The following is a 12,129-nucleotide window of genomic DNA, read 5'->3' on the forward strand; positions in this document are numbered from 1 at the left end:
GCAATTACCATCCACATACCTGTACTACCTGTCCCTGCTTTCAGGAAAAAGCCTTTCTGAAGTACATCTGTGATACTGAGCCCTGTGTATGTGCGTGCGTGTGCGTATGTGTGGATTTATGCGTCTGCATGTGTGGGCACATGCGTGTCTCTGTGTGTGTATGTCTTTGCGTGTGGTGTGTGTGCACATCTGCATGTGTGTGTGTGTGTGTGTGTGTTTGTGTGTGTTTGTGTGTGTGTGTGTGTGTGTGCGTGTGTGGCCACCCTCAGTCCCGCGTGTGAACGGTCACTCCAAAGCTGAGCGGGGCGTAAGGGAAACAGCAATGGTGTGTGACAGCGCCTCTATGATGAGCAGTGAACTGGAGTCAAGCTCCTTCATCGACAGTGAGGAGGACGAGGATGGCAGCAGGTCAGTGGCTCCACAGCACAGACAAGCCATTATCCAAAAAGCCACTGGTGCATGGCAAGCGTCACACACTTGTTTTGTGCATATTGTCTTGTTAATGTCGTTATTTTCTCAGCCAGTTTCTCGTTATTAATGATCACCATACAATTCTAAAAATAGGCAGTGTAATTTGGCAAAATACAACATTCATTGTTTTAGACCCAGAGTTGCTATCTTGGATCTCTTGCAACGAATATAGCCATAGTGATTCACCTAGTAACACCTGTAAGACTCAACCATGAAGGTGGGGATGCTGAGCTGGTGTGTAGGTGAGAATGAAGTGCCATGGACTATGACCACAGATACTCAGCAGTTTCCTGGTAAACATCCTGGAAGATTTAAATTCCAAATTTTTACCCCAAATACCATCAACATGTCTCCTCTCTCATTAGGGGTATTAATCAATCAATCACTGTTCATTTGCATGTGTTTTGAGATGACTACATGGTCACTGTTACCCAAAGTAACAGTAACAGTAATTGTTACCTACTCAATTAGTGTTACCCAAAGACATGTACTGCCCAGAAACCCATCCTCCTTCAGAAATCCATCCTCTGATCTGGATGAGGTTCACCACAGCGTACATGGACTTCGTTAGGTACTGGGTGATCGACTGTATACCCACGAGTCCATTCATTTCCCAACGAGAAACCATGATTTAATCTGGAAGTCCATCATAAGGTCTGTGGTTGCACTGGAGATGTGTGCAAGCATGCATGCAAGTAATACAGGAACGATCGCTGGAAAACCATCACCTGCATGAAACATGAGTACACCAATAGAGCGTAGTGCAAACAAGATGTGCATTGGCTGTGGTGGGGAATTCAGACCCAAACCCACTGTAAACCACAGGCTTGTGCCTTCAGATCTGCCAGTGCATATCTCCCAGATGAACTGAAAATATTTTATGCCTGTTTGGAGCCTGTAAACAGAGTTATGGCAGCACAAGTTCCTGTATCGATCTGTTGTGGATGTGAAGAAGTTAAACAGTGAACAAAGCTGCCAGTCTGGATGGAATTTCAGGTCGTGCGTTAAACATGAAGTAAACAATTGGCTGCTGTTTTTATAGACATCTTTAAATCTCCCTAAAAACTCCCACTTGATTCCAAAACACCACTGTTAACCCTGTGACCATGTGGAGAGGGTCACCAGCCTCAAGTCCTTGGAGTCACCCTCAGTAATGCCTTCACTTCCTCAGGCATCTGAGGAACGCCCAGATGTCCACTACAGTCCTGACCGTTTAACACAGGTGTGGTGTGGAGTCCACCCTCACAGGGTGTATTAAGTTCTGGTGTGTTAGCTGCCCAACAGAGGACAGGAAAGCCCTACAAATAGTAGTTAAAACATCTCAGAGGGCGATCAGCATGCAGCTGCGAGCAGTTTAGGATGTTTACTAGTACCCTGCACCAACACGCCCCTCCCTTCAGTCCTATGGGAAGCTCGGCTCAGACTCCGGACACGCCCAGCGAGATTCGGGGATAGCTTCTACCCCAAGGCTACAAGACAGCTCAACACACAACACGCTGACTACAGACTGTTCAACACCCACTAATATGCAATATGAATACCTGTCATCTGCTAACTATCTGTTTTACTGATTTCTCCCATTGTTTGTCACTTTGTACTGCAACACTTTGTATTTCTACTCCCAAATTCTACCTGCTTAGAATTTATTTTATTGTGCTTAGTATTTCCTTTTATTTTAATGTTCCACTACTCTATTAATTGTTTAATCTGTGGAGAAGCATATAAGTAAGAAATTCACTGTACATAGTCTAATGAATTTTCTACACATGACAACAACAAACTTGAAGTTGACACCTGGTCATGTGACACCTGCTTAATCAGTTTGGATCCAAACCACTTCACTGAGCCATTTTGACATTGTTACATAGTCAGAAAATATTTTTGAGCGGTTAAAGCACTCACAAAAGTGATGATGGACTATGCTAACTAGACCAACATGAGACATTACAAGAAGACGATGCTGAACGCTTAGGAGTGTATTAGGAGCTATACCCGTTACCATCTAAAGTAAAATGAGAATTCACGACAAATAAAAAATGAAACAAATCGTTTGTAAATAGGATGTTGAGGTGTTTCAGACACCTAAACAGATTTGACTTGTTCTTAAGTACATATATCAACTGAGTAAAATATTTTACTTATTTTCGATAAATTCTTAAATTAAAACAGCTCTTGCTAGTAATCATAGATCTACTGTGCCCCCCATCCCTCACTTCTTTAAGATACGTGTGTACTTTTCCTTACACTAGCACTGTTTTCAATGCATTTTTAAAAATATCTTCATTGTTCATGTTACTTTTCCATAATTTGTGTGTGTGTGTGTGTGTGTGTGACTGACTCAGACTGAGCAGTTCCACAGAACAGAGCTCCTCTTCCCAGCTAATGAGGAGGCACAAGCGTAGACGCAGGCGCCATAAAGTGCCCAAGATTGACCGGGTATGACCTCACACATCAGACCGCAGTGTGTGTGTGTGTGTGTGTGTGTGTGTGTGTGTATTGAGAGCATCTCTTTTCCTCTCCACAGTCATCCTCTTTCAGCAGTATCACAGATTCAACCATGAGTTTGAACATTATCACCGTTACACTCAACATGGGTAAGAGCCCCACAACCACCCTTGCACACACAAACACACACACACACACACACACACACACACACACACACACACACACACACACACACACACACACACACACACACACACACACAAAAAACCACACACATGCATATCCGTTTATGCCTCTCTACCTCCCTGCAGAGAAGTACAACTTTCTGGGCATCAGTATTGTGGGACAGAGTAATGACCGTGGTGATGGAGGCATCTACATTGGCTCCATCATGAAGGGAGGAGCAGTTGCAGCAGACGGAAGGATAGAGCCAGGAGATATGCTCCTGCAGGTGACTAATAGTCTGGTGATAAACCAATAAAACCGTATAATTTTTAAAAAAGCAACAATAAAAAAGAAGTTGCTCAGAACAGTGGATCTGAATTTAAAACTCTCAGTGATACTTAACTCAGGATCTTAGGTGATATGGATTGTTTTAAATCAGGAAGTTCAGGCTAAAACAGTACTGTTTTAAGATACTTTTTTCCCTCGAGATGATACATCAAAATCTTTTCTTTTTAAATTAAACTCATATTTTGAGGGAATTCAGTATTTTTTGCTGAATTCCCTCAAAATGCAGGTTTTATCTTTAAAAAATGTATTGGAAAAAAAATACATTTGAAAATCCATTCAAACAAATCTTAATCTTTGCAGTCGCCTCTCTGTTTGCTTCATAATGTACACAAATGCCAAAAGATTTAGTGAAAAATATGAAACATTCTTCCTTCCCTAATCTATACATTTATGTCGCACTGCTTGTTGGTAAACAATCAAGCAGTTCCTGGTTGACTGTTTCAGAAAGACGCCTAATGGTATAAAATCAAAAATCAAACTGGATCGTATCCACAACAGACAACTCGTATCTGTTGTGTGTTATAATGCTTTTAACGTTGCCCTTCGGACGCTTTTGAAAGTTTTATCACAGGCACATATATGCACAAACTTAGAAAACCCTCTACTGTAAGATGGAAAAAAGCCATAAATGCATCCGAAAACATAAAGTGTGGTTTGGAACACAGCAAAACTGGAACACAACCCCTTCAATGTTCTGTTGCACCTCCCTAACCCACAAAGCAGCTTAATGTAATACCATGTCTTAGCTGAGCCACGGTGTCGCATTAAAGTGATTAAACAGTGCAGGGACACTGGGACATTACCTCTACATCAGTTTTAGAGGATAAACTTTGGATCTAAGCTGGGGGGGGGTCATCCCCTGGGTCATGCCTCCCAGTATAATCAACCATCACCGCTGTCTTCAGTGTCCCAGCCGTCAGACACCTCCAGCAGTTTGCTAATCCTGATTAAATGGCAAGCTGAGGTAATGGTGTCGGCGGCAGTGGATTCCCATATGGCAAGATGCCACCACGATATACAGAGTATTAGCATAGTAATGTTTTTTTCCCCTCTTTTTTATCCATATCTTCTTTAGATTCACATCCCAGGGGCAGCTTAGAGGCATAGGTGTTGCTCCCGTCTGGTTTCTGAATCCAGTTTAGGAGCGTAATAGCTAAGCCGAAAGACATGATGATGCCCAGAGGTGTACGGATTTGATTTCACATCCCCAGATTGGAACAGCAGTAGTGGCACATGACAGCGGCGACAAACAGACCTTTTTTATTTGCTACTTTAGGATATGATCAGCAGCAAAAGCATAATGCCAATGCTGTGTGTCACCGTGCTGCCTGTTAACATACGTGACAACCTTCCTGTCTTTCTGGCTTACAGGTGAATGACGTGAACTTTGAGAATATGAGCAACGACGATGCTGTAAGGATTCTCAGAGAGATTGTCTCCAAGACTGGGTACTTAAAAAGGACTGGATTAAAACCATACACGTTCATCGATGTGGCTGTCACTTGTGTATTAACTGAGCACTTACTGAAACGTGCACCATACTCCTTCAGGCCGATCAGTCTCACTGTGGCTAAGTGCTGGGACCCTTCACCTAGGAGCTACTTCACCATACCAAGAGGTCAGCTTGCACACACACACGTGTGTACAATTAGCCACATACACACACACACACACACACACACACACCGGCTTACACACATGCTTGTGCACAATCACCCATGCACACAGACACACTTTTTTATCCTTAGTTTTTTTTTATCTGACTTGTTACTTGGGAAAAACTATACAGAGCCGAGAACTATGAAGGGTTAAACAAAAACCCTTCACATTGATGTATACCTTAAATACTGAATACAAGACAAATGTTCTGTAATAGACATGCTACAGGGTTATAGCAGTCATTGTATGGATAATACTGGAGAATGTTGTACCCTGAGTAGTTGTAAATTGCATTTCAGGTTGTGTATTCTGTCTTTCAGACAGAAAATTACATAGCAAACAAAGGATGGATGCTTAGTGTTTCACCCTTGGCTCTTGGTCAAGTGCGTCAACCTGGTCTCTTGGTCAAACGTCACCCTGGACTCTCGGTCGAGTGTGTCACCTTTGACTCTCAGTCAAGTGTGTCACCCTGGTCTCTTAGATGAGCGCGTCAGCCTAGTCTCTCGGTCGAGTGTTTGAGCCTGGACTTTCAGTTGAGTGTGTCACCCTGGACTCGGTCAAGTGTGTCAACCTGGTCTCTTGGTTGAGTGCTTCACCCAGGTCTCTCGGTTGAGTGTGTGAGCCTGGTATCAAGTGTGTCACCTTAGACTCTTCATCAAGCGTGTCACCCTGAACTCTTGGTCAAGTGTGTCACCCTGTTCTCTCGTCCAAGTGTGTCACCCTGGACTGTCAATGCAGTGTGTCACTTTGGTCTCTTGTTTGAGTGTGTCCTAGGTGTAGTGGGATACATGTGTTTATTACTTGCTTTGTTTGTTATTTGTCTTGCAGAAACACAGCATTCCTGCATAGTAAACATTGCTAAACAAAAGCAATGTGTCTTGTGCTGCTTTATATCCTCTTTATTAATACGTTTACAAACATGTCAGATTTGTTTTGGGCTACACTAGTTACTTTCAATGAATGACATTACAGCTATGGTTTTTCAAATTAATTATTTTTTAATACAAAAAATATTTCTAATGGAAAACCCCTTAATGCGGTCTTAATTAGACCCAACTGTCTTGAGTTTACTTGAGGATTTAACCAAAAGACAGATCAACAATAATCACAATAGAAACATGCTTGATCTTAAACACAGGGATCATTTGTACACATGTTCAATGACTTCTAAAAAAGTATCCCTGTTTGGTCCCGATATTCCCAGCTGAACCTGTGCGGCCGATCGATCCTGCTGCCTGGATATCTCACACAACTGCACTTACAGGAGCTTATCCACAGTATGGTATGTCACATTCACCTCTGCTTTTGCCCTAAAATTTGAACTTAATTTACCATTCTCCGTCAAAACCAGAAGGCTTTGTGCTTTTCAGAGTTTGACGACCTCCCACTCACAGTCGGGAAGACGGACATGACAACCATTGTGAAGGTGATGCAGCTTCCAGACTCAGGCCTAGAGATCAGGGACCGGATGTGGCTGAAGATAACCATCGCTAATGCTGTTATAGGTGAGCAACTCCCTGCACACAGAGCTGTTATAGGTGAGCAACTCCCTGCACACAGAGCTGTTATAGGTGAGCAACTCCCAGTACACAGAGCTGTTATAGGTGAGCAACTCCCTGTACACAGAGCTGTTATAGGTGAGCAACTCCCTGTACACAGAACTGTTATAGGTGAGCAACTCCCTGCACACAGAGCTGTTATAGGTGAGCAACTCCCTGCACACAGAGCTGTTATAGGTGAGCAACTCCCTGTACACAGAGCTGTTATAGGTGAGCAACTCCCTGCACACAGAGCTGTTATAGGTAATCAACACCCTGTACACAGAGCTGTTATAGGTAATCAACTCCCTGTACACAGAGTTGTTATAGGTAATCAACTCCCTGTACACAGAGTTGTTATAGGTAATCAACTCCCTGTACACAGAGCTGTTATAGGTAATCAACTCCCTGTACACAGAGCTGTTATAGGTAATCAACTCCCTGTACACAGAGCTGTTATAGGTAATCAACTCCCTGTACACAGAGCTGTTATAGGTAATCAACTCCCTGTACACAGAGCTGTTATAGGTAATCAACTCCCTGCACACAGAGCTGTTATAGGTAAGTAAATCTGTACACAGTGCTTCTGTATTTTTAACATTGAAGGGAGTTGATTAATATCTATGGGGAATTTCATATTGGGTTTCTCTTTAACCACTGTAATCATAAACCATGTTTGTATGTGACTGTAACAAAGGTTGAATGCAGCCACCCTAACCGGTACTTGAACCCGTGGCTGTCAGGAGGAAAACATGAGCTCTGACCACTGGCCAGCTCCCTGGCACAGCGGACAGAGCATTTAACCTTCAGTCTTCGTCTTCATTACAGTGAACTTGTACTGGAAAGCAAAACAAAATAAAATAGGAGGCTCTTTCATGCCATTCCCACGCTTTCCTGCAACTGATGGCTTGTTCTATGCTCTGAGGGGAACACAACTTCTGAGACGAGCTTTGTCTGGGGAGGGGCTGGTGAAACAGTCAGGAATGAATAAACAGAAGAGGGGTTTCCTGCAGTGACATGTGTGCAGGACAAGTATTACAATGGAGTTAAAGACTGATACGGCTAAAGGCATCCCACGTTTCTGTAAAATAGAAAACGTAAAAGCACATAACTGGATATAATACTTCTGCTATAACTTCTTCCCACTGACAATAAAGAACTCAGAGTGCTGTGATTGGGATGTAGAATAGGTTTAAACTAAAACTTAACATATAACAGTAATCAGTTAATTACAACACAGTGTAAGCATAAATAGATGAAAGTATTCTATAGATTTCTGTGTGTAAGAGCCGATACCTTCCCAGCCTCACAGTGGGAGATGTTTAGAAACGTTATTCATGGCATATATATCTATGTGCTTTGTTATGTGCTTTGTTAAGTGCTGATGACTTTGTTTTTGTAATCTGAACTGCTCTGATATTAACTTGTATTGCTTGCATGTAGTGTTTGTTTTTGTAATATAGTGTCTTTCATTTCTGAAAGGTTCCTTCTCTTGAAATTGGGGGGGGGGGGGTAATTCACCATCTTTAAAACATTAATTGTAGTGGCTGAAATTAACTACTGCAAAGTGCAAAGTGGACTAATATTTTAGCCTACTACAGAGCAGATTATTCTGACAGGAGAGCAGGCTGAGGTATTTTCCTCAGCAGTAAGGCGAAGAAGACGCATCGCATCACACGCTCCCTCTGAGACAGCAAGGCTTGTCCGATGTCGTTCTGTTGACACATGTGTGTTCAACTAGGGTTGTCTAGTTTTATCGTGTTTTTTGTTATCTGTATAAATAAGTAATGAATACATGTGGATCTTTTGTGTGTGTGTGTGTGTGTGTGTGTGTGTGTTCATTCCTGTGTGCCTGAACCCTCTGTGCTGTAGGAGCTGATGTGGTAGACTGGCTATACTCGCGGGTGGAGGGCTTTAAGGACCGACGTGATGCCCGCAAGTATGCTAGTAGCATGCTGAAGCACGGCTACCTCAGACACACCGTCAACAAGATCACCTTTTCAGAGCAGTGCTACTACACATTTGGAGACCTCTGCCAAAGTACTCCCCACACCCCACGACCCTTCTCAACACAGTCTACCATGTTAAATATACCACATTTCAAATCTGTTTAAAATAAAGTTTTCATGCTATCTGAAAGTAAAAGTTGCCTTCCTGCTTATGTCGGTCCCTTATCCATTGTTGTATTTTTCTCCTCTGCACTCGTCATTGTTTTCATGCTCTCAGACATGGCTTCGCTGAACCTAAATGAAGGTTCCAGTGGTGGTGGTTCAGACTCACTGGCACCTCTCCCCCCACCCTCCAATCCCTGGCCAACGGGGGGGCAGCCTTTTCCCTACCCACCCTTTTCATCAGCGCCCCCTGGCTTTCCCCCGGGGTACTCCGACCCCTGCCACAGCTTCCACAGCGGCAGTGCAGGCAGCCAGCACAGCGAGGGTGGGTGTAGTGTGTGCATCTGTGTGTGTGGTGTGTGTCTGCACATGTGTGCACATGTGTGCGAGTGCGAGTGTGTGTGTGTGTGTGTGTGTGTGTGTGTGTGTGTGTGTGTGTGTGTGTGTGTGTGTGCGCGTGCACTGCAAATGCTTGGCCCACCTGCCTTTGTTTAGACACTGTTAGTGGCAGTGGGACTCCCTTCCTGCAGACTTGTTCTGTTTCTGAACAAGCACACTTGATCCAGCTCACCAAGCTACTGAACTGTGAAGGATCTTGTTGCAGGGGGGGAGGCAACCACTGCACAGAAAGTGCTCCTGTTGACTTGAGCTGGTCAGGCTGCTTTAAAGAGAATTTGAAGCTGAAATCTCCTTAAAGCTCTGAGATATTGTTTGATTATATCACAAAGCTTCATCTCTCATAGGTGTCTTTAAACTTCAAAGCCAAATGCAATTTTTATTCACTTTTGGCTGACATTGAGAGATTGGTGGTAGTAGTCAGGAGCTTTATAACTTCTTATTATATCTTATTACATCTTATTTGCTAAACACAAGGGGCAATGCAAAGATTTGTTCCTTCACATTAATGACTCTTTAACTGTTAGCCCTAAACAGCTTTCTAGAACCATCCATACACATGCAGCCCAGGGCACAGTACAGTGCAGTCGACCTGAAATTTCTCTGCTTCAAAATCAAAACCCATTGTCACATGGCAATATTAACTCACTCATTTCATAACCTCCACCACTGCCTCAGAACTTTTATTTTCGATACATTTTTTTCCCCACAAACCCCATGACATTTTGCTGGTAGTTCAGCGTGACTCATGTCATTCGTAGATTTCCTTCACTCCATAATATTCACTACTGTCGTGTACTGGAGGAGAGTGGAGCAGCTCAGAATACAGCCAAATCCTGGAAGGAAAGAGTAGTTAGAGTGGCTGTGTGGGCATGTTCTGTATGGTGATAATACATTGGAACGGTGGAATGGAAAGAGTGCACTTGGATTTAATGCAGTTGTGATGAGTCCTTGAAAACAGGAGTTTAGTATTAGGTTGCTGTATTTATCTTGTGGTCAGATATTTTCATTAGCTGTGAAAATATTTTGAGGTTGAGGTACAGGGTTTGCATACAGTATATACTGTATACCAATGCATTAACATCACAAATTACTAATAGAAATACCGTCTTCATTTGTGAGAATAAATACATTGCAAAAGAATGAGTGAAGCACGTGCCCAGTTAAGTACCTGATTTGGCCTGTGTTAACAGCACAGGCTGGAGGATGCTAGCATGAGCTTGTTCTGGAAGTATGTCCACTGTGTAACTGTGTTCTGTAGGCAGAGCCTTCTGTGTTCTGTAGATAAGGTCACCGTGTAACTATATTCTGTAGGTAGGGTCTCTGTGTAACTGTGTTCTGTATGTATGGCCACTGTGTAACTGTTCTGTAGGTAGAGCCATTGTGTAGCTGTAGTCTGTAGGTAGGGACACTATACCTGTGTTCTGTAGGCAAGGCCATTGTGTAACTGTGTTCTGTAGGCAGGGTCACTGTTCTGCTGGTGCGGTCACTGTGTAATTGTCTTCTGTAGGCAGGGTCACTGTTCTGTTGGTGCGGTCACTGTGTAATTGTGTTCTGTAGGCAGGACTATTTTATAACTCTTCTGTAGGTAGGGTCACCATGTGACTGTGTGCTGTAGACAAGGCCAATTTGTAACTATATTCTGTAGGCAGGACCACTGGGTAACTGTATTGTCTAAGAAGGGCCACTGTGTTTGGTAGATATGGACACTGTGTACTATAGTTAGGGCAACTATGTAACAGTATCTGTGAGAAGGGTCACTGTGTAATTGTGTTCTGCATATAGGGCCACGATGTAACTATCTGTAGATAGGGTCACTGTGTAACTGTGTTCTGTAGGTAGAGTCACTGTAACTATGGTCTGTAGGCAGGGCCACGATGTAACTGTGGTCTGTAGGTAGGGTCACTGTGTAACTGTGTTCTGTAGGCAGGGTCACTGTGTAACTGTGTTCTGTAGGCAGGGTCACTGTGTAACTGTTCTGTAGGCAGGGTCACTGTGTAACTGGTCTAGGTAGGGTCACTGTAACTGTTCTGTAGGCAGGGTCACTGTGTAACTGTTCTGTAGGCAGGGTCACTGTGTAACTGTTCTGTAGGTAGGGTCACTGTAACTATGGTCTGTAGGCAGGGCAACGATGTAACTGTGGTCTGTAGGTAGGGTCACTGTGTAACTGTTCTGTAGGCAGGGTCACTGTGTAACTATGGTCTGTAGGTAGGGTCACTCTGTAACTGTTCTGTAGGCAGGGTCACTGTGTATCTGTGTTCTGTAGGCAGGGTCACTGTGTAACTGGTCTAGGTAGGGTCACTGTAACTGTTCTGTAGGCAGGGTCACTGTGTAACTGGTCTAGGTAGGGTCACTGTAATTGTGTTCTGTAGGCAGGGTCACTGTGTAACTGGTCTATAGGCAGGGTCACTGTTTAACTGTGCTCTGTAGGTAGGGTCACTGTGTAACTGTTCTGTAGGCAGGGTCACTGTGTAACTGTGTTGTTCCCTCTGTTTCTGCTGGGCAATGGCAGGCTGATGGAGGAGGTAGTCCCACCGCTGGGGTGTCCGGTAAGACTGCCTCCCTCTCTTTCTCGCTCTCTCTCTCTCTCTCTCTCTCTCTCTCTCTCTCTCTCTCTCTCTCTCTCTCTCCTCTCTCTCTCTCCCTCTCCCTCTCTCACTCTCTCCCTCATGTTCATGCTTCGCACTGTGACACAGGCAACTCGCTTGCTTTGGTTTCCTTCCATTGGCTCACCTGCCTCTCTGTCTCTGAGCATGTTTTGGTGGTGTGCAGTTATGTTAAAAAGAAATTCACCATCTCAAAAGAGCTGGATAACTTATAAATTATACTTTCACTACAGACTTGTATCAGAGTGTTGCTGCTTACATTTTGAGAAGTTAGTGATTTTCTTTTTTGATACAAAGGGAATCACGCAGTCTTTCAGTTGCAAGTGTGGTTTGTTATTTTTGGTGCTTTTTCATTTTTTTCTGTGATACAAAAACATGAGCATCTAG

General features: G+C 43.5%; 1 protein-coding gene across 2 annotated transcripts in view; it reads left to right on the top strand.

Annotated features, from left to right (window-relative positions):
- The window catches only part of dvl1b (dishevelled segment polarity protein 1b), a 30,944-nt gene that overhangs the window by 16,357 nt on the left and 2,458 nt on the right, over positions 1 to 12,129 (top strand). The window contains exons 5-14 of one of the 2 annotated variants that reach the window (XM_035520343.2): positions 270 to 408; positions 2,814 to 2,907; positions 2,996 to 3,065; positions 3,231 to 3,370; positions 4,804 to 4,880; positions 4,983 to 5,050; positions 6,296 to 6,373; positions 6,462 to 6,596; positions 8,502 to 8,669; positions 8,856 to 9,065. In XM_035520343.2, coding sequence (XP_035376236.1) covers positions 270 to 408; positions 2,814 to 2,907; positions 2,996 to 3,065; positions 3,231 to 3,370; positions 4,804 to 4,880; positions 4,983 to 5,050; positions 6,296 to 6,373; positions 6,462 to 6,596; positions 8,502 to 8,669; positions 8,856 to 9,065 — 1,179 coding nt within the window. The remainder of the gene's footprint in view (positions 1 to 269; positions 409 to 2,813; positions 2,908 to 2,995; positions 3,066 to 3,230; positions 3,371 to 4,803; positions 4,881 to 4,982; positions 5,051 to 6,295; positions 6,374 to 6,461; positions 6,597 to 8,501; positions 8,670 to 8,855; positions 9,066 to 12,129) is intronic. The other variant, XM_081705105.1, reaches the window with a different exon arrangement.

Source organism: Electrophorus electricus, chromosome 22, assembly GCF_041902795.1.
Source record: "Electrophorus electricus isolate QZ-2024a chromosome 22, ASM4190279v1, whole genome shotgun sequence".
Lineage (NCBI taxonomy): Eukaryota > Metazoa > Chordata > Actinopteri > Gymnotiformes > Gymnotidae > Electrophorus > Electrophorus electricus.